Source organism: Phoxinus phoxinus (genome assembly GCF_949152265.1).
Source record: "Phoxinus phoxinus genome assembly, chromosome: 4".
Taxonomy (NCBI): Eukaryota; Metazoa; Chordata; class Actinopteri; order Cypriniformes; family Leuciscidae; genus Phoxinus; species Phoxinus phoxinus.
In genome coordinates, this window is record NC_136879.1 from 22,291,557 (window position 1) to 22,314,740 (window position 23,184).

General features: G+C 37.0%; 2 protein-coding genes across 4 annotated transcripts; one reads left to right on the forward strand and one right to left on the reverse strand.

The window, feature by feature from the left end:
- Positions 1–11: 11 nt before the first annotated feature.
- cUnh7orf78 (chromosome Un C7orf78 homolog) lies at positions 12–2,230 on the reverse strand. The gene is made up of 5 exons (XM_079609424.1): positions 2,120–2,230; positions 1,138–1,599; positions 944–1,028; positions 574–707; positions 12–487 (listed from the first exon to the last, which is right to left on the reverse strand). The coding sequence occupies exons 2-5, from the start codon at positions 1,561–1,563 to the stop codon at positions 407–409; spliced, it is 726 nt and encodes a 241-aa protein (XP_079465550.1). The 5' UTR covers positions 1,564–1,599; positions 2,120–2,230; the 3' UTR covers positions 12–406.
- A 583-nt stretch (positions 2,231–2,813) lies between these two features.
- Positions 2,814–23,168, forward strand: vwde (von Willebrand factor D and EGF domains). 3 transcript variants are annotated; one of them, XM_079611323.1, is made up of 32 exons: positions 2,814–2,965; positions 6,247–6,437; positions 6,526–6,757; positions 6,936–7,001; positions 7,676–7,908; positions 7,986–8,075; positions 8,178–8,307; positions 8,676–8,890; positions 9,519–9,592; positions 10,298–10,574; positions 10,682–10,878; positions 11,770–12,647; positions 13,420–13,556; positions 13,644–13,790; positions 13,881–13,985; positions 15,823–15,937; positions 16,290–16,540; positions 17,185–17,404; positions 17,508–17,645; positions 18,638–18,730; positions 18,812–18,955; positions 19,089–19,439; positions 19,718–19,813; positions 19,921–20,016; positions 20,220–20,315; positions 20,398–20,493; positions 20,937–21,032; positions 21,140–21,235; positions 21,362–21,457; positions 21,871–21,966; positions 22,566–22,663; positions 22,776–23,168. In XM_079611323.1, the coding sequence occupies exons 1-32, from the start codon at positions 2,938–2,940 to the stop codon at positions 22,782–22,784; spliced, it is 5,187 nt and encodes a 1,728-aa protein (XP_079467449.1). In that variant the 5' UTR covers positions 2,814–2,937; the 3' UTR covers positions 22,785–23,168. The 3 variants fall into 3 exon arrangements, with proteins under 3 accessions (XP_079467449.1, XP_079467448.1, XP_079467450.1); XM_079611322.1 differs by lacking the exon at positions 2,814–2,965 and adding an exon at positions 5,471–5,748; XM_079611324.1 differs by lacking the exons at positions 2,814–2,965; positions 18,638–18,730 and adding an exon at positions 5,547–5,748 and having other exon boundaries at positions 22,776–23,162.
- The last annotated feature ends 16 nt before the right edge of the window (positions 23,169–23,184 follow it).

Consider the following 23,184-nt stretch of genomic DNA (forward strand, 5'->3'; position numbering starts at 1 on the left):
AAACGGAGGTCATGCGCCCACAATGAATACAAAGAGACACTTTACATGAGAAAAATGAGAAGGCTACAATTGCTGCAACTATTAAGTGTTTATAGTTTAAATGTCTAATACTATATATAGTAGGCCTATACTATATATAGTATATCATTTTTAAGACATTTAATAATATTAAAACCAAATTTAATTAACATCTCGTTTGTGACATTTTATCTTTATTTATATTAATGCAGTGCTTACATTTATTTTGTTTGTGCAATATATAAAAAAAGTTTTTTTGCCTGTTTGCTTGTTTGTACAGTTTATCAAAAAAAGAAAAGAAACAGAACGTGTATAATAAGCATCAATAATGTGAGTGAATAAACAGTAGACAAAACAGCAACCTTCCTTCTTTTCTCTTGAAACAGATTCATTTCCTCCAGGAGTTGGTCAACTTTTCTTCAATTCGGTCCATTAAGGCGCTATATACACCCCTTCTGCGTCGATATCTCTGTAACACAGAGAGTAAAAATGTTTCCCAAAAAGTTCATAAATCTGTTAATTGGTAGAAGATATGGGTGTTTTCTACATGCTCACTGTATAAGATGCAGATTTTGGAGGCCATGGGATCTTTGGTAGTATGAGCCTTGGGTCCCATTTAAGCTCTGCCGGTTTGAAAGTGTCCATTTTGTCTCCGTGAGAAGGGTTCAAGTCAGGATGGCTGCCAGTGACTGTTGAGACATTGAAATAAAATGCAATGCTTATCAGTACATGTTGGGTTACTGAGTGGTTTCAAAGACCTTTGTTCTATACAATGGTTTTTATTAGATAAGTACGAGATTGCTTGTACAAACACAAGGGCAATAATATGCAACACAATTTATACCAACCCAATGTTCAGCGTTGGAAAAAAACTTTCATATTTCTCTCTGTTTTCAGTCATGATGTCTTAATGAAAATAATACACCTGCTTTTAGGCATTGAGACTTTAAGAAGAAGCAGTCTGGATCCTTTTCTAAAGAAGTCACCATGTCTGGCATTCCCTCAGCACACTGCAATCGGATAAGGAGTGTTTAAATGTATTATAAAGACTGGCATCTAGTGTTGATACAGTGCAGTGCAGATAATGTTGGCAATAATCTTTTTACTGTAAAAACTTACAGGTCTGAAGTTGTGAGCTTTTGGATCCTTGTAAGGCCCGGCAGGATTCGTCCCTGCTCTCACAAACAGCAGTTTTGTCTCTAGTGAGTCTGGTGGCTTGTAGAATGTGATGAATGATTGTTCTTTGTGTCGAGATAATATTGAAGTACCATCCTTAATCTTTTCCAAAACAAAAGATTTTTGTTCCACACTATCATTTGATTTAGCCAGGTGAATGTTTTTGCTCTTGATCCGTGGCAAGCCCACAGATCTGTAGAGTTTTGGGGTGAAGTCGGGAGCTTTCGTGTGCCATGGATCAAGGGGAACTGGGTGTGGCGGGATGAGTCCGCAACTCCGGCTTGAGATCAAGTTTTGACTCACAGAAAAGAGCAGCTTTCTTCTGAGGTCCACAGACGTGGTAGTGTCCAAAGGCTCAGGAAGATTCATTGTGAATCAGCCACATCCTTTAGGTTCAGCAATGATCTGAGACCAAACATGTACTTTAGAATGAATAAAACGGTTATGAATTTCATTGAATCTTATCAGATAAATGCCAGTATATATGCAAAACCAGGAGCAACATGATGACGGGTGATAGAAATGTAATTATATACTGTATAAAAATAGCTCAAATCTGTTTTACTGTAATAATAATAATGTTACAGTACTAATAAGACATTAAATAATGTAAAAACAAAACTAAGTTTAACTAAATAAATGCGTAGCCTAAATAAATGCAAAAGTAAATAAATAAATGCGTGAATGGATGGACGGACGAACAGATAGATAGATAGATAGATAGATAGATAGATATAGATATAGATAGAGATAGATAGATAGATAGATAGATAGATAGATAGATAGATAGATAGATAGATAGATAGATAGATAGATAGATAGATAGATAGATAGATAGATAGATAGATAGATAGATAGATAGATAGATAGATAGATAGATAGATAGATAGATAGGAAATCATTCTTAAAATCAAGGTCAACTTACTTACAGCAGAGTGGCTGTCATTCAGCCATGACTAAGTAGACAGTGAAGAGTTCGAATTGCTTTGCTTGATCAAAAAATGAAGCCAGCTCAGCATGGAGCATTGGATACAACAAAAAGAGGTTGCCAGGCAGCAAGAGTTTCAAGTTCTCATTCAGAGACTGCATGTGGACAGAGAACAGAGGGGACATTGTTGAGGAAACAAAGAGACGCCTTAGCAACCATCAAACTATTAATTAAAGCCACTTCGAGTATGAAAGACTTCGTGAAACATATTATTGCAAGGAATACCTATGAGATATATCTTCAGTTATGAATTAATGAATAAAAAAAATAATCTTAACAATAATGATGTGTATATGGTGTAACTTGTTTTTAGGTTTATATTTATTCTTTTTAAAGTTTTGAGTAATTGCAATAAATAGCAAATGTTCATATTTTACCTCTTTCATGTTTTTTTGGGGCTTTTTTTTTAACCTAAATTACTCCAATTTCATTGGTGTTAAAAGTTTTGGACGTTGCTTTTGTGTTTTGCAGTAAGTTGAATCAAAAGTTCAAATTGTACTTTCAAATCAAAACCAGCAGAGGGTAGCAATCAACTCATTTAAAGATAGAGGTTGGGATGCGGAATAAATGAAGAAAACAGAGGACGCTATGATATTGTAAATACAATAAGAGCATATAAAATTGTATTAACAGACCAGCCACAACAAAAAGGATTCTAAAAGATTAAGTGCTTAAAAGCCTCCAGCAAACCGTGCCATTAGAGTGGAAGGATATTGACTTGACCTTGACAATAATTTCTACTCCATGAACTTTACATGAACGTTTCAGGCCAGAAGAAAACAGGTAACAGAGCCAAACTCAAGAGTTGAATCAGTGGGTCAAAGGGCACAGCTGGGTTTTACAGGGGTTATGTTTTTTAAGAGCAGACACTCCTAACACAAACAGTCTATTGCACATAGAACAAGTCATATGTCCAGCTGGTAGGACAGCTATAGGTTGGTCAACCCTTTATAAACAGCTGCTTCGTCTTGAGATGCAGCAAGAACCTGCTGAACAATGGAAATGAGCATCTTAGCTTAAGAGCATGTGGGGCATGTGACCTCAGAACCCTTGTAAAAGTTCAGACAAATCTATCATTCACACTCCTTTTAGTTCCGTCACATACAAAGAAGTACAAATCATCATTTGACAGGTGATCAGATGGACTATTAATTATTTTTCTTTAAGGAATAGTTCACTCAAAAAGGAAATCTTACAAAATAATCTTTACATTTGTATTTTTTTAAAGAATCTTTACTCTCTTCTGCTATAAAAATGGAGCCTCCATAGTTCATACAGCTCATATGCTATATTTCACGTCTTCCGAGACCATAAGACAATTATATGCAGTTTTGGAGTATGATCATTAGCCTACATATATAGGTTGATTGTGTAAAGATTCTTCAAATATTCTCCTTTTATTTTCCAGAATGAAAAATAGCAGCATACAGGTTTAGAATAACTTGAATGTGAGTAAAATAATAATCAGAATTCAAATTTTTGGGGCGAACTATCCCTTTAAAGCATCTACTTTCCTGTTACCAACACTTTAGTTCAATTTTATACATTTGCAGCTTTCAGACTTTGTGTTATTTTGATTGCTAATCACACCTTTGGGTCATGGAAAAGTCTTTTGATTGTTTAACAATCTGCTTTTCTCATTAGGTGTGACAGCTGTTACGCTGCATTAACCCCTTTTATCTAAATCAAAGTGAAAACGCTGGGAATATGTTGTGGTTTTGTTCTGCCTAATGAGTATCATTCAGTAAAAATATACAGTTTGGAGGAAGAATTTAATTATTTCATACAGAGTGTCAACACCCCTCGTAGAGAAACAGATGGTGTTATACCAGTGCTCAATCTTCATCCCGCGAATGTTATTCACATCTTCTTTGAGAAGGAGTGGCACGCCCTTGATAAAAACAGTTTAACAGATGGCCTCTGGTTATGCGATTCCTTCACAAAGTCTCGCAGGCATCCCACAACAGACTGTGTTTAACTTTCTCAGAGCAGAACTTTGGCTGATTATCGTTATGTTGATATAAGCAACCCAGCAGTGGACAGTCAGAGAATAATAATTTTTGTTAATGTTCAGTAAGGTCAGTGTTCAATTGGAAAGATGTTGCTCATTAGCAAAGCCATTTATTGTGGAGTCTAATTAATCCAACAACAGATATTTCATGACTTAAATTTTGAGGGCAAAGTTAGTAATTACTTTACTAAGTATGCTATACTATCGCTACTATAGGTGCATGATGGACATTCTCTTTTACACCACATGTTGATAAGAGATGAAAGGCATAAAAGAAGAGCAAAAACAACCATATTTCTTGAAAAGATGTAGGCTACAGCATATCCTATTACCATCTGGTTCTCTATTCAGACTGGAAAAAGATACACTGCATATCACGGGACAATAAAATGAATTATTATTGGATTCTTCATCTGTGGGCACTTCTGAACCTGCGGACCTTTTGAAAACACAATTTTCACACTAACTTTTCTAACAACAAACAAAAGTCACAAACATTTGCACTACGTCTAGCATTATGTTTAGCGTTTTGTTGTGAAAATGATCCCAGATAGCACAGGTATTATACGTCTGTAAGATGTCTGCTAAAGATATGTTAATCTGTAAAGCATCTGTGCTGTGCAAAAACATAAACATCTTAGAAAAAGCAGTTTTACATACATTCTAAATCTTAAACATCTTAAAGACATCTTCTAAATGTCTATAGGCCTATGACATCTAACGCAGGAAACGTCCTGGAGACGTATTGCAGATGAGTAAACACTCTAAAAAAATATTGATGTACTTGTGCTAGTCTATTTGATTTTTTTATATATATATAAATGGCTTACATTTGTCATGCTACTAATTTCATAAGTCTCATTTGAATTTATATGTTGCGATTTCTATAAAATGACTTGAAAATGAAGAAAGTATGCTAATATTTTAGCCTATGTGAATAATATCAAGTAGCCTAGGCTACTAATACTGATTTTTCTTTATTTTCCTCACAAATCTAATTTCATTTCAAGCATACTCCTCCTTACTGGCAAGTACACTTCCTTGGTAAAAAAAGTACACTAACTTTTGAGGGGGTTGCTCGTTGACTCATTGTGGTGGAAATGACGCCACCACTGTGGGACGTTGTTTACAAATGTGAATAAAGGTTCATCATGGTCATTTCGATGCACAATCGTGAACATACATTTTGTATTAGTAGATTTAACTGAAAAGATGGGGTTAAAAAATATAGAGGATGTGTAATATTAAACGAGCTGCACTGGAGAATGGGACAGTCAGCTCGAGATGCTCCAGCGGGAGGAGGTGTGTGTGGTCTGGACAGCAGCCCATGAAACACTCGCTGTTCTCCTCAAAGACACAGCAGATATTTCTTTGCCAGCTTTCATTTCGGGATTTATCGGTCGGGATATTATCCTGGATTGTGTTTTTGGTTGGGAGACGCTCTTAAATGTTTTCTAAAGAGCATTAGAGACGGAAATGCATTTAAACGTCTGTGTGGAGTATTGCCTTGCTATTATATTTATTATTTTAAACAACACTGTCAGTTGTCAAAGAGGTAAGTGAATCGATAAACATTCTGCCTTGGACTAATTGACTAAATGCTACTTAATGGCAACAGTTTTGGTTACTTTATTTATTTATTTATTTTTGCAGTTTAACATTAATAGCTTATTATTAAAATTAAATTATTAATAGTTGTATAAAATTAATATAAATGTATTAATTACCTCGTATGAGGTGCCCTCGGCCTTTTTTTTTCTTGCTAATTCAAGTTTTACTCTTAATGAAGCAATTTTAAGAAGCAGCAATAAAAATATGTAAATTCCCACGAGATGAAGACAATAGAAAAAGCTGTTATTTATGCTGATATGAAGCTGGTCGCATTCCCAAGGGCACCTTGTTGACATCACATGACCTTACCTGACTTGCACTGCAGTTTCTACCACTACTATCAATGATATTACTATCAATAAAATAGTAATTTAATTTTAAACTTCTCTATGTTGTATGTTTTTAAGCAAAACTAAGCGTGTGTTTGTGTGTATTATTACAGTGGAGCCCCCTGAATGCAGTCGTGGGGGTTACACCGTTCTTCAGAGCCCGTACCGAAGCACCAGGTTCAGCTCACAGCAGCTGCTCCAGTCTGCCCTGCAGGAGCTCGTTTGTGATCATTCACTCTCTCCCGGATGGTATCAGTTCCAGATCTTCGATAAGCCGGCCCGTATGCCCACCAAATGTGTGGAGGTACAGTACAGTGCATCTCTGTAATCGGTCCAGCCTGCTGAACAATGGCTCCTTTATGTTATGTTTCTATATGACGGTAACCCCACAGGTGAATCAGTGTGGAACACAAGCCCCAGTGTGGCTCTCCCTGGCGGATGGAGAGACTCTCCCACGGCCTCTAGAGGTAAAGCAGATGACGGCCTGCGCCACCTGGCAGTTCCTCGGAAGCGAAAGTAAAGACTGCTGTCTTTTTCGCCTGCCTGTCACCGTACGCAATTGCGGGGACTTTTATGTGTACTTGCTCCAACCAACGCAAGGATGCATGGGATATTGCGCTGAAGGCAAGTCAATGAACCTCACTGAGTAGTAGGCCTATTTGAAATGTTAGTATGATTATAATCCATTGGTTCTGCATCATGGATCCCAAAGGCTGTGAAAAATAAGACATAGACATATTGTCAAATACCGAATAAGGCAGTCCTTTTCAGTCCTCATCACTACATTTTATTATATTCGCAGAGATGTCAGAATCCAATCAAACCAGCTGTGACGGGACACAAAGGAATAGTGATGGAACCTGCAGTGGTGAGTAGTCCATACTTGTCCACCAATATTAAAAAACTGCATCCCAGCATCCCTTAAGCATCCCAACAGAGGCTGTTACTTACTGCTATTTCTAGTGGAATCCTTCAACACACTTACTTTAGAAGTGTCCTTCATCCGGCATCATAAAGCATGTCTTGGAAGTGAAATAGACATGATGATTAAGAGTTTGGCTGGAAATCTGTGTCTGGGGTCAGTCATTCCGTTGGACTTAGTGTTTTAAAGCTGAAGCAGTGCCAAACATTCTTTATTTCAGAGAAAATGGCATTTTGCATTTTGATATGATTTGAACAACTACAGACACACGGCAGTCACCAAATCCGACTTTGGGCAGCTTTAGAGGTTGCTGAAATCTGTTACCCCCCTCTGTTTCACACAAAATGGCTTTCATATTCTCCAAATTCACTATGGTGATAGCTAAACTCTTTTAGTTTCATATTCTAGAAAACATTTTTGTTTTATAAACAGCTATGGGTATACAGCAGGGTCAGCCATTCATTAGATATGACAAATTATCTGTTACCCTCTGGCTTTAATGACTTCTTCAAATATTTATAAAAACAAATATATATTTAGATATTCTAAGTATATGGTTTGAAGCATACCGTATATTATTTGTACATGTATAAATGCAGGATTTGTCATTTATCCCTCAGAACTCCAGCCTCCCTCTTCTGCAGTACCACTGATAGTTGCTGAGCTCTACGACAGCAGTGTGTACCTGAAGTGTACGCTCGATGACAGTAGTGGGAACAGCTCTCTGGGATATGTAGTGACATGGTGGCGACTATTGCCCGAGGGCAACAGAGAAGAGCTCAGGAAAGACACTACAATAGAGACGTTTGCTCTCATCGAGCTGGATGGGATCAACCTGCGACTGGGAGACAGGGTAGCCACTTTATATTCACTATTCACATGAATTCAAATTCATATTTATGAATCCTAACCTATATATCTATGTCTCAGATCCATTGCAGTTGCACTAGTTTTTTTCTGGAGTCTCCCAATATACAAAGCCTTCCTGTGGAGAGTGAAGAGTTTTATGCAGGGATCCAAGTATGTCGCAATTCTCGTCCAGTGACATACAGTTTGTCGGGCAGGTATTAGTAAAGAGTTGTTTTCTGCGAGACTTATTATATTTGTATGCATATTTTCCAGATGAAACCACAAGCTGTGTCTATTTCAGAAGATGGGAGAGAGTATAAACTAACAGTGGAGAGCACTGTACCTTTACCATGTTCCTCAGAGAGATGCACTTTGCCTTTGCATCTTACAACTAGTAGCCAAGGTGGAGTCAAAAATAGCTGTCTTAAGTTACAAGTCATATGTTGTATTAAATATTTGTTGCATTGTGTCACCCAGAATCCTTTTCTCATTACTGTATATGCAAATAAATATTATTTATATACTACAATAGCATTTGTTTACTGCTGTAAATATATATTAATTTGAATACAATAATGTGAATATACGTTTTTGAGGGAGACTTTTATGTGATTCACCCTTTAACTCAAACGTGTAATATTTTACCCTAAATTTTAATGTGTCAGAATTTTCCCTCATGCTCTGAAAATCTACAATATATGTTTTTACACCAGAAAATATGTCACCTATAGCTGAAAATTGTACTAAAACAATTTTTGTCTCCATTGGCAGGTGAGAAGGACCTGGGTGCTGATTTAGTCCTGTCCTCCTGTGAGGTCGAGCTGTTTCAAACCCCTTGTCGTAACGGATTCTGCAGCCAAGCATCTGTGCACTACAGCGCAGTGACTGATATATGGAAGGATGGAGACAGAAGCACAGAAATACACATCAAACCCATTATCAGCACCAACTTCCTGTGGAATGGGTACGCTCCTCAAAGTGTGCAGGTGGGCCTTATTTGATTATATTTGCAATATAGTATAAATAGTTTATGTATACATGTAGTTGTAAAAGAGGTAATTGTCCTGACACTATGTAAGCATATCCATATATAGTATGCAATGCATATAATCAAATGCTTTGTTGTTTATGCCAAAAACCATCTGCCATGAAAATGTTTAAATGCATTTTTAGAAAACTAGGTAAAACATGTATGAATAAATAATACTATGTAATATTATGTATGTATGTATGTATGTATATATATTTATATATATATATATATATATATATATATATATATACACTGAACAAAATTATAAACGCAACACTTGTTTTTGCCCCCATTTTCCCCATTTCCCCATTTGTCCCCCTGGTGTGACCACCATTTGCCTGAAGCAGTGCAACACATCTCCTTCGCATAGAGTTGATCAGGTTGTTGATTGTGGCCTGTGGAATGTTGGTCCACTCCTCTTCAATGGCTGTGCGAAGTTGTGTACATATAGCTTTTGTGTAGCTCATGAAAAATGGTGGCAAAAGTGTTGCGTTTATAATTTTGTTCAGTGTATATATATATATTATATATGAATACAATTTGTGTATGTATTCATATGTATATATGTATGTTCCTCTCAGATTCTTGTGAAGGACGTTCCATCTGCTCACTGTTACACTTTTACGGACCCTCACATCATCACATTTGATGGCAGGTAAAAATCTCTACACTCAAACGATAGTCCAATAATAAAAGTTGATGTATTCTAGAGTTTTAACATTTTCAACTTTCTATAGTGTGAAATTTTGCGGTTTGAGCATGAAAAAGATCTGCAAAGGTACAAAGCACAAAGTCCACTACAAAGGGAGTTGTTCTCTATATATCAGTGCGCACTGTTTCTTAGCTCCCTGAAATGCCTCGATTGTAATCTTGAGTTTTCTTCGGAAACGTTTATGTCACAATATTCCTCATTTAAATAATTTCCGCCCAAGGCATACACAAAACAAAAGGGGCGAAGCCTGGTTGAGTTGTGTTCGTAGTGTGTTGAAACTCGAAGTTATGGTAAGGGATGTGACATTTACAAAACACACTCGAAGCAGTTGACCAATCACAACTCACTGGTCAGAGTGGCCAATCAGAGCACATTGAGCTTTTCAGAAGGAGGGGCTTTTATGAACAGTGTTACTGACAGACTGTGAAGAGAGGTGCTGCAATCCTGTAAACTATGTGAGAAATAATGTGTTTTTTTAACTTTCATGCATGAAAAGGTATTCTAATAAAAAACTAAATCAAGACTTTGTAAAAGGGCACAATAGATCCTCTTTTTAAAAAATAACACTTTTTGATGTGGAATCACAGAATGAATTTATAAATGCAAATGCCGTGAGAATTGAATTTAACATTGCTTGTTTGTTCACAGGAGGTATGATAACTACCAGATAGGCACCTTTGTACTGTACAGGAGCACTGCTCGGCTGTTTGAGGTACATGTGCGACAGTGGGAATGTGCCGGCACGACCGCCCATCCCACCTCGTGTGTCTGTGGCTTTGCAGCCAGGGATGGTAGTAATGTGGTCACTTATGACATGTGTAACGGGCTGGCGGGAGAGACAAAGCCACGTCTCTCTGTGAAGAACGGAGATCTGGTAAAGAGTGGCATTCGTGTTACTGAGTCCTACCAGGGCCGCAAAGTCACTGTGAGTGATGTTGGGTTTATATTACTGTGCATCTTTGAATATTTATTTTCAATTATTATACCTACAGTTTAGTCCATATAAAGTGATAAATAATTTTTTTTATCCAGATTATGTTCTTGTCTGGGGCATTTGTGCGTGCGGACGTGGCTGACTGGGGAATGAGTCTGACTGTAAGGGCCCCGGGCTCTGATCAAGGCCACACTGAAGGCCTGTGTGGAACCTTTGATGGACAGCCAATGAACGACTACCACAAAGAGGGTGGAGAGACTGTGGAGGACAGCAACTCTTTTATCAACGCGTGGAGGTCAGACTCACCCTGTTGAATTAGATCAATATTTAAAGTGTAATACTTAGGGTGAGCAGTATTGTATTGATGCTTGCCTTAGGTTATTTTTATGGATGCACCAAAATAAAAATTATGGGCGATAACAATAATTGTGATGTTAAAAATAAAATCAATATTTTTAAATGCTCCAAGTGAATTTAGGCCTCACAATATTATTTCTTTATTAAATTGTTAGTTTAAAAAAAAAGAAGATGAACACTAAGAGTTGAATATCAGAAAAGATCATGTAAATGTAAAAATTAGTGTAGCTATTAAATATACAATATCTGTCAAAATGTACACTAATGATAAAAATATTTTTAAATGTTTTTGAAAGAAGTCTTTCATGCTCACCAGGCTGCTATTATTTTTAAATATTATTACAATTCTAAATAACTGTTTTCTTTGTTAATATATTGTAAAATGTAATGTATTCCTGTGATGGTGAAGCTGAATTTTTCGAAGCCATTTATTCAGTCTTTAGTGTCACATGATCATTTAGAATCCGTTCTAATATGATGATTTGGTGCTCAAGAAACATTTATTATTAATAATCAATGTTGAAAGAAGGTAATATTTTTGTAGAGTTTCGTAATATTTTGTATTTTTTTGTAGAAACCATAGTAATTTTTTAATGAACATTATTTTAAAATCGAAATCTTTTGAAAAAATACAAAAGTCTTTACTGTCACTTTTGATCAATTTAATGTGACCTTTAGTTTAGTTTAGTTTATGGTGACTGACCCCATACCTTTTAACGGTAGTGTATATCCAGTATCTATCGATAAATTAAGTAAAAAATATCTGTTTTGGTGCTGATTTGTTGTGCCTCCCTCCTTAATATGGATTATTATGCTCCCTTTAAACCAGGTTGGCACCCAGAAACAGCTTTTTTGACAAGATCCCCATCTATGAAAGCAACTCCAGTCTCCATAAGTACTGCCATTGTCAACCAGAGAAACACCAGTCAACCAGCGGAGCATCGCCCCAGTCTACCATTTCCTCCAGGTGTTCTTCCTCTACCCGCGTCCAATCTCCCTCCATCATCCCTACTTTGGATGTAACAGTTGAGTACATCAGGTCTTTCCCACCTCACAGAGAGACGTCCACCCCTCCCGGCAGGCCCACCCAACAACGTCCAGCTCACGGAAACAGAACAAATGCTCAGAGATCCCAAATTCAGAGACGCGTCATGAATCCCCAAAGATCCCAGAGTCAAAGACGTGTCCTAAACCCACAGAGATCCCAAACTCAGAGGCGTGTCACAAGCCGAAGCAGACGTCAAGGTGGATATTACAACTCCAGATTACAATTGGAGGAGTCAACGTATAATTTCCCAGAGGACCATTCTTCATCGAATTCCCCTGAACCGCTGGTACCATCCTGGCCTACTGAGTCAGGCTTGACGGAATCCGAGGTCCGGCGGCTCTGCGAGGGAACCCTGAGGAACTCCACGGTGGGGTTGGGTTGTGGGCGTCTCCTGGGCGAGATACTGGAGCAGGCATTGGAAATGTGTGTGATAGACCAACAACTAAAGGACGACCAGGCCTGGAAAGGAGCCACCGTGCCGCTTCTGGAGAATGAGTGTGAGAGGATGGTGGTAGAGGACGTTGGCAGGAGGAAGGAGAACCAGGATGTTCTGGCTTCCCTTAGGTGCCCGAGCCTGTGTAGCGGGAATGGACAGTGCACAGAGTGGGGGTGCTCGTGCTTCCCTGGATTTGGCTCTTATGATTGCAGCCAGGTGTCTGGTGGGTGTGTCTGTATATGAGTACTTTATATAATTGAAAAATATAAGTTCACATGTTCTGCATTGGGACATGCTATACTCGATCGAAAATGAGTTTGAACAGCTTTTTGTTTCAATAAGTATTATGAATGCGGGGTTTATGAGCTCATTAATTAAGAGGCCGCATGGAACATTTGTACTTTTTGTTTTAGTATTATTTGTATACTATTATAGTATTTAGTAGTATTTTGAATTGGCTTTTATTTTTATATTTTCATTTTTAATTCTCATTTTAGTTAAGTTTTAGTAATCATGTGCTTTTGTCATTTTTATTATTTTGTTTTGTTTTTTATGTTTCTATTTACCTTAAATTTATGTTATTTCAGTTTAAGTTTTTCATCTAATATTTACATTTTATTTTATCTCAGGTTTATTTCATTTAACGGTTGTTATGCATTTAAATATCACATGATATTTAGGGAATATACTAGGGAAGTTTTTGACTAGTTACATCCCCTAAAATATACACTTCTCTTTATACATTCATATAAATTACTGCCTGATATCATGATTTTGTTTTAAATTCATGGATATGTTATGCATCAATTACTCATTCTAAAGAGTAAGTCATCTCAAGTGGAGAAAATGTGGCCTAGAATGGGATTTTACAAATATTTATTTTATAAAATCATTGCTAAGTATTTGTATATGAGTAAATGAATGTAGGTTGATCTAGAAGACTTTGATGTGCATTTCATCTGTTTTTAGCCAGTTAATGTGTTTTCCTGATGCAGATGAGGCTCCAGAGATCACAGAACTGGAGAACGGAGGACTGTGTGATGTCCGTTATGGCGTCTGTTCCTCTGTTAGGGTTCTCGGCCAAGGCTTTAAAAAGTCCTACAAGCTCAAGTGTGAAGTTGTGAAGGAAAAGGTGACAGCACATTTGCCACTCAAGCATTCAATTGAGCATGAAGGTAAATGATTATTAACCTGAATGCATATTGTTCTGTCTACATAGATAGTAAATGGTGACTGGTCTTTGGATGATGCTCAGTTGGTGCCCGCCTCCTTCCAGAGTTCGTCCTCATTAGAGTGCCAGCTCCCTGTGGACGACCCACAATCCTCCACCACTGCACACCAGCCCGTCTTGCGCTGGCAAATCAAAGTCAGTTTTACTATAAACTATTATGTCAAACTAAAGTGTTTTGAAATGTATTGAAAATGAGATTTCTTTGTTTGTTTATCTGTCTTCTAGGTGTCTAATGATGGACACAGCTTCAGCAATGCAAAGATACTGACTCTTTTTGACGGCACATGTCAGATTTGTACAGTCAGCACCTCGGTTATCTGCGCCCTAAAGGTCTGTGCTATCTATTCTTGTTCAGTTCTGTTTTGGTTTGGATGCAGCACTCTCTTGATACAAAGCATCTAATTATATGGCAAGGTCCTATGGATCACAAATTAACGCCTAATTACGAAATATTTAATTAAAGCTGCAGTCCGTAACTTTTGGCACTCTAGCAGTTAATAAACAACTGCATGCGTCTTGCAGAAGAACATTGTAGCCAGAGCTACTTCTCTCTGTTTATGTCTATGACGAGTCATGCAGGTACTGGGCTACTCCGCAGTGGTATGACCCGAACCAGTCTAAAATAGTCTGAGTATAAACACTTTTAGGTGTAATGTGGTGATTCAGATAAGACAAAAACACTGTTTGGAAAATGGATTCATTATGTATTCGCTTATTATATACATTCTGTACATTTTGTACAACAAAAGTTACGGACTGCAGCTTTAATAAAGTCCATAATCAAGGATCCAGAACAAGATCAATAAGATGATAAGAAGACAAATAAAAACACTCACAGTATAAAGTCTGTATCTGCTGTGTAGATACACTGCCATTCCAAAGTGTTACTTTTTTTTTAATAAGGAAATTAATACTTTTATTTAGCAAGGACAAAAGTGTCAGTAAAGACATTTATAATGTTTCAAAGGATTTCTATTTCAAAGAAATGCTGTTATTTAGAACTTTCTACTTTCAAAGAATCCTGAACAAAATATGATACAGTAAATGTTTTCCATAAAAAATATGAAATATGTTAATACATTATTAAATATTAAATAAATATGTTTTCAAAATTGATATTAAAAAGTTTTTCAAGTGTTTCTTGAGCATCAAATCATCATATTATAATGATTTCTGAAGGATCACGTGACTGAAGACTGGAGTAATGATGCTGAAAATACAGCTTTGACATCACATAAATAAATTACATTTGAACATATATTAAAACTGAAAAGAGTAATTTTAAACTGCAATAATATTTCATAATATTACCGTTTTTTTATTTATTTAATTTTTTACTTTTTAAATCAAATAAATGTACCCTGGGTGAGCATGAGACTTCTTTCAAAAACATTAAAATATCTTTCCAACCTTAAATATTTAATGGTACTGTACATCACTGTAAACCATTTCACAAGAAGAAGAAAAAAACATATGCTCCACCATGATCTGTTTGTAATTTGTTTAAATGGTGTTTCTTTAAACTTTTTTTGATCAGTTGACCCAGATAGATTCAGTGCACATTTTATCTTGAAATGTTTACATGCACTGTTCATCATTTATCATTACGTGTACTTAGACTTTTTAAATCCAGGAAACAATTTCACATTCAGCCTTGTAATTATGTACAGCAAAATAATTTCAGGTCAAAATCAGTCGAACAAAGCTAGCATTGTTCAGTTCTCTAAAACTGGGGCTCTCTCACACTCTACAGATAAACCCAGCCAAACTTGTTTGTGATAAGCATGTGTAACAAAGTTAAAGGCTCAGGGAAGGAGAAGGGTGGGAACCGGCGAACGTTCAACATAACTTTAACAATAATATAAACATAAGCAACGAAACAGAAGTAAAGCTGCAGCCCCTCACGGACGACTGCTGCATAAACTAAAGCAAAACAACAACGTAAAGTCCAGGTCTGGTCCTCTCTTGTCCTCCGTTGTCGTCACTCCTCCTTTTATCCTTCTGGTGATCCTCCGTGGGACTCGAGACCGGCTCAATAACACTCTCAGACCCAGCATGCAAGAGGTTTATTTAAAAAACAACAAAAACCTAATGATATTATTACAGATTGCTTTGTTTGCGTAATGTAAAGTTTTAAAAAGTTGAATATCCCTGAATATCCCCTCAGGACAGGACATGTAACATTGATGGACTGTGTTATGAGGAGGGCGATCACAGCCTGAGCAGCCCGTGTCTGACATGCAGACCGGATCTTTCCAAATACGGCTGGTCCATTGCTGAGAGTATGTTCATTTCAGTCTTTCCTATATTTCCTAAAGCTGGAGACCTTACTAATCTGCTATCGTAATGATTTCCGTGTTGACTCCGAGTCTTGTTCGGTCATATTTTTCCATAAAGATGCATGTTTGCTTAGTACTTGGACTTGTACTTTTTTCTTTTTTTTTTTTCTTTTTTTTTTTATATGTAATTTTTTCACTCTCCTGCAACAGTTATATATCACACTATGCATCACAATACATTATGAAAAACAGTTTTGTCATATATATTGTTTTATATGTATTTCCCAATGTACATAATGTTGACTGGTGTTCTCGTGTCACAGTCCTCGTTCTGATGTTCTGTGTGTGTTCGTAGAAAACGAGCCACCGGTGTTTCACGCGGGTCAGCTCAGTCTGAAGGCATTCTACGGAGAGAATTTGGTCTATCAGTTCTCAGCCACTGATCCAGAGGGCTCTGCAGTCCTCCTCACGCTCAGGTCAGGGCCCAGAGACGCTGTTCTCTCTCCAGCTGGCCTGCTCATCTGGAAAGCTCTGTCCACCACACCAGTGACCTTTGAACTGGCTGTAACTGATGACTGTAATGCAGAGACACGTGCCGCAGCGAAGGTGAGCTCTAGAAAGCATCTGGTAAAACGTTGCATCTACAAAAATTTGCACATTAAGTCTTACAGAATTCTCTGAATGTTGTAGATTGCTGAAGTACACTTTTGTGTCTCCATTGTTGCCCACAGGGGGGTGCCAAATAGCTTCCAAAAACATTTCTGGATCATTAGATCAGTGTAACAGTTTCATAATATATTGCCAATAAATAATAATAATTATATACATGACAATATATGAAATTAACACTTTTATTCAGCAAGTATACATTGATCAAAACTGACAGTAAAGATATTTATGCCACAAAGGTTTTCTATTTCAAATAAATGCTGTTCTTTTGAATTTTTGAGAATCCTGACAAAAAAAGTACCACAGTTTCCACAAAAATATTAATCGGCACAACTGATTTCAACATTGATAATAATAAGAAATGTTACTTGAGAAGAAAATCAGTATATTAGAATGATTTCTGAAGGATCATGTGACTCTGAAGCCTGGAGTAATGATGCGGATAATTCAGCTTTGATCACAGGAATAAATGACATTGTGAAAAAATATTCAAATAGAAAGCAGTTATTTTGTAATAATATTTCACAACATTTTCACAACATTAATATACTTAATATATGGTTTCATTGTATATTTCCCAGGTGTCAGTTCACCCATGTGAATGCCAGAACGGAGCTTCCTGTGTGACCAACATCAACTTCCCCCCGGGATCTGGTGAATACCTGTGTGTTTGTCCTGCTGGTCTGGAGGGGGACAGGTGTGAGGTCAATGTCGATGACTGCAGGTCGAACCCATGCCTCTCGGGCACGTGTGTGGATGGACTAAACTCCTTTACCTGCCACTGTCCAGTGGGCTTCACAGGTCAGTTCATTATTGTAGAAACAATCTATTCATGTAGAAGTGGATCTGTTATAATATTGGTGTAGTGGTTATTTGTTGAGCCTCCTGCTGCTGTGTTCTACAGGTGTAATCTGCGATGAGGACATTGATGAATGTTTATCAGCTCCATGTTACCCAGGCGTTTCCTGCAGAAATATGATGGGCTCCTTTGTGTGTGGACCCTGTCCTGAATACCTCACTGGAGATGGGACGACCTGCAACCGTACGCACATATCTCATACTTACTTTTAGGTTTATGATCAAATAGTCAAATAGGCAGAGGTTTTGAGGAAATATTACAGAAAACAATATTTTTTTCTTTGGAGAAGCATAAATAGTAACATGATTTCAAACCATTAATGTGTTTAAGTAAATGGGGTCAATATAAGTAAATTGTGTCAATTTTGACTTTAACCCTTTCTCAAGCACCATCCATTTTGTAACTGATTGAAAGTAATGTTAACCTGATATTGCACAAGACTAGTACCGGTAGTTTGTTTAGGCCTGTGTTCACATTGAAATGTTATGCTTTGCATGTTAATCTTGAGGCTCTCTAGTAATTTTAACCATGTAAATTAGATTTGAAACATTACCGTGGTCTGTAAGTTGGTAATTGAGTTCATTGAGTTTGTACCCATGAGTTTACTGATTCAAAAGGATCGGTACTATGGAAGCCCATTTCTGCCGCATAAGAAAGAAAAGTCATGCTTTGGTAAATTATAACAGAGAAAATCTGAATTATTAAATAAAACAATATTAGATACTATGTCATAATTGTGAGATTTGTTATGACAAATAGAAATTGAATAGAAATTATGAGATGAAAATACATAATTATGACAAAAGTCGAAATTATGACAAAACAAAAAAGTCAAGTCATTTTCTTACATAAAAAGTCAAAATTTGGATATAAAAAGTCGCCATAAAGATTTGATAAAATGACATTTACAAGTCAATTGTCAGAGTAGATATTGAGATGTCTTAAGTATGACATAAAAGTCAAAATAATGCAAGTTGAAATTATGTAGAAATTATGAGTGCCGGAAAAATTAATTTGAAAGTTTTATGAGATAGAAAGTGATAATTATAACAAAAAGTCAAACTTTTTCATAATAATGACAAATTCATAATTAGGGGGGGGGGGGCATTTTGACAAAAACCTTTATCTGATAATTTGAAATGTTTTATTTACTTATCTACTTTTTTATTTTTTAGAAAAGACAGTGGATAAAATTGATGATGGCAGTCATAAAATGACCTCAAAAAGTGAGATTAACCTCGGCTCCTTCAAACCCAAGCTTGTTCCAGGTAGGAATAATAAATAACCACACCGTTTTTTACACTCTAATATGTATCCGTTGACTGTAAATATGTGCGTACCCTCTGAAGGGCAGAGCCCGTGTGCCAGTCGGCCCTGTTATCCTGGAGTCCAGTGTTTTGAGAGCACGTACACGTCTGCTGGATACATATGTGGTCCGTGTCCCTCTGGGCTCAACGGCAATGGACAAACATGCACGCCGAGGACAGCAAACAGTCAGTTGCTTTTCTTTATACGAACATTATCATTACAAGAAACATTATTAAAGAGAAGCCAGAATAAATAGCTTTTGTGTTTTTTTTTAGATTCTTCTTCGGGCTCGACCTTCTAACCCTTACTATTTTGCAGGACAGATACTATTGAGGGAGGGTGACAAACTCTCTGATGTCACTTCTTCCACTAGGAAGTCAGCTCAACCTTCAAGTGGAGCTGAAAGATCTCCTAGCAACAAGCGGACCTCATCTGTTGATAGGAAGACCACCTCACGCACCCTAGACTGGACCAACACAAAAGCAAAAGGCATTTCAACCAGAGAGCAGCTGAATGAAGATGAATTGAACCCTGAACGCGCTGAGGACAACCGAACCTGTGCGGACTCCCCCTGTTTTTCTGGAGTACCGTGTGAAGCCACATCCTCCGGCTCCTTCAGATGCGGAAGCTGTCCACACGGCTATAGAGGAGACGGAAATACCTGCAAACGTGAGCAGTTTATCCTTATCTATCTATCTATCTATCTATCTATCTATCTATCTATCTATCTATCTATCTATCTATCTATCTATCTATCTATCTATCTATCTATCTATCTTTGTTGTCTGTCTAGCTGAGACATTTATTTGTGAGGTTTACATTCAAATATTATTGTCAGAATGATTATCGAACTAATTGTTTTAACATGATTTAAGGTGTGTGTGTGTGTGTGTGTGTGTGTGTGTGTGTGTGTGTGTGTGTGTGTGTGTGTGTGTGTGTGTATACAGCTTTGTGTCGTCACCCCTGTGGTCAGAATATGGAGTGCTCACAGCCCAACACCTGTACCTGTAAAGAGGGTTACACTGGATACAACTGCCACATTGGTCAGTCACAGCCTATGATTTTTTTTCATTATTAAAATGACTCATTTTAATTCTGATATGTCTATGATTGATTTCAAACTCACACTTGATATATCTTGTCCTGTCAGCTGTTTGCCGACCAGACTGCAAGAACAAAGGGAAGTGTGTGAAGCCCAATGTGTGTGAATGTCCTGCAGGGTACAACGGCCCCACCTGTGGGGAAGGTAAACTCTATCTTTAGTGTCTTACTCCATTCTTACCTTTACAAATTCATTCTAAAAGTCACTTTTTGCTATATGACTCCAGATAATATGAGGGTTTCATATATTATGTCATTTTTATATATATTTACATATATTATGTGAAATTTATGTAATATGATTTTTATGTAAAAATATAATGTATATGTTTTTATCTTGCCTCTCAGCCAGCTGTGATCCGCCTTGTCAACATGGTGGCCGATGTTTGTCCAGAAATTACTGCACTTGTCCATATGGCTACGTGGGACCGAGATGTGAAACTAGTGAGCAGACATTTCCGAATGATTTCTAGATATGAAGAAATTAGTTCATAATGATTGTGAGTCAATGCCTTTGTTTTTTCAGTGGTGTGTAACAGACATTGTGAAAATGGTGGAGAGTGTGTGTCGCCTGATGTCTGTAAGTGTAAACCTGGCTGGTACGGACCAACGTGTAATTCAGGTGCGCGGCTTCATCCTTAAAGTCAGCATGAAACAAAGTTGTGATTTGTCTTTTCTTCCCTATTCTGACACGCATCCAAGTGAATGGCTTCTCGAACAAGAAGAAATGTAGGGAGGGACTTGATTTTGTTTATCAGAAATTGATTGGAGCATTGTGGTTTGCTATTGGTCGATCTCATGTGAGTGACAGGTTGTCCCGCCCTCATGCCAATAAATACGTCATCAGAGAAGAGATGCCATTGCAAGAGGGAGGGGAAGTGATTTAAAGAAATAAAGGAAGTTAAAGGAAAGAAATATGCACAGATAAAATGTATAATAAATACTGCAATACTCCATACAAAATAAGAATGGTCCATTTTGATTTCATGGTGACTTTAAATATTGATCATAAATCTATTTAATAAACGTGATTATAACAAATGTCCTAACTGTTTTCATTCTCAGCCGACTGTAAACCTGTGTGTTTAAATGGAGGGACTTGTATTAAACCAAACATCTGTGCTTGTCCCAGTGGCTTCTATGGTTCACAGTGCCAGATAGGTACAACCGTTTCCTAGCGAATGCTTATTTCATGTAAACAATTCTGCACCATTAATAAATGCCCTGAGTTATTGATAGTTAATGAAGCTGTGTGTTGTTCTTTGCAGCTCTGTGCAATCCTCCGTGTAAAAACAGAGGCCAGTGCATGAGAAACAACGTGTGCTCCTGTCCTGAAGGATACACTGGGAAGAGATGCCAGAAAAGTGAGTGTTCATTGGTGTCATTTTCTCCAGAATCTTGATTGTTTCATTTCTGTTGTTGTGATTTGTTTCTAAATCCAGCATGCATTCTAGCATATTATATGTTTGGACTATATGCTCTGTGTTTAGGTGTGTGTGACCCCATGTGTATGAACAACGGAAAGTGTGTCGGTCCAAACACCTGTTCCTGTCCGTCTGGATGGAGAGGAGGGATTTGCAACATCCGTAAGAGATTTGAGAACATCAGAATACAGTAAAAACAACAGTAATGTTGTGAAATATTATTGTACAATGTAAAATAACTTTTCTATTTTAATATATTCAAATGAAAAGTATTCATCGATGGCAAAGCTGAATTTTCAGTATCATTACTACAGTCTTCAGTTACGTGATCAGAATTATTTGATAGATGAAAGTTCAAGAGAACAGCATTTTTTTTTTTTGCGAAATCTTTTGTAACATTATAAATGTCTTTACTGTCACTTTTGATCAGTTTAGTGCATCCTTGCTGCATAAAAGTATATTTCTTTAAAAAATAATCTTACTGACCCCAAACTTTTGAACAAACTTTATATATTGTCTTGAAATATCAAATACATGCAACATAACATAACATATAGTCATGTCTGTATGTGTAGCGGCATGTTTACAGAAATGTAAAAATGGCGGTGAGTGTGTGGGGCCGAACACCTGCCACTGTCCAGCTGGATGGGAGGGTCTGCAGTGCCAAACACGTAAGTCCTGATGAATCCTAAATGCCCCTAAAGGGCTCCTATTAAGCTTTTTTTACATTTTTAACTTTTTATTGTGTAATGTTGCTGTGTGAGCATGAAATGGTCTGCAAAGTTACAAAGCACAAAGTCCACTCTATATATCAGTGCGCACTTCCTGAAACGCCTCAATTGTAGTCTTGAGTTTTCTTCCGGGAACGTTCACGTCACAATATTCCTCATTTAAATAATTCCCGCCCAAGGCATACACAAAATAAAAGGTGCGAAGCCTGGTTGAGTTGCGTTAATAGTGTGTTGAAACTCGAAGTTATGGTAACGGGTGCGACATCTCCAAAACACGCTTGAAGCGGTTGACCAATCACAACTCACTGGTCCAATCAGAGCACATTGAGCTTTTCAGAAGGAGGGGCTTTTATAAACAGTGTTACTGACAGACTGTAAAGAGAGGTGCTGCAACCTAGTAAAATATGTGAAAAATAATGTTCAGGCATAAACATTCAGGCATGAAAACATATATATATATATATTATGTATATATAGTAATTAAAACATATACATTTCTTTTTATTTTAATTTTGTTTGTTTAATTTCTTCCCTAACAGCGATCTGTAAACAAACGTGCCTCAATGGGGGGAGATGTGTTTTCCCAAATTTCTGCCACTGTCGACAAGGTTACACTGGACCTTCCTGTGGTACTAAAGTAAGCATTTCACAAACGCATTGATTTCATCTTTAAAATGATCTTTGTAAAAACATTTTTGATGTAATTTATGGCCAAAAGATTAACTGATTGTATAACTTTGTATTCACAGACTAGGTGATGAAGATGTGAAATTGAAGACAACTTTCTATTGCTCTGTAAAAAATAAATGGTGTGTGTGAGTGTGTTGGTGTGTGTAAGCATCAGTGCCTTAAAAGTGAGGTAAACTTATAAAAAAATACATTTATTAGACTTTTATTGTCTGATTACTATAATATTTCAGGAGTGTTATATGTTTGTGTGGGTGTTGTTTTACATCTCTTACACAGCTCTGACAATGACTATTTTCATTTGATTTTTGCAATGTGTGTACATTTTATAGTGTTGATAAACTATTTTCCTGTTATTTTTTTAAGTAAATTGCTGCTTTTTTTAAAACAGTACATTTGAAATCATACAAATACATCTTAGTGTCATTTCTCAATAAAAACAATTTGGCAACAACAAAAACGGGAATGAAT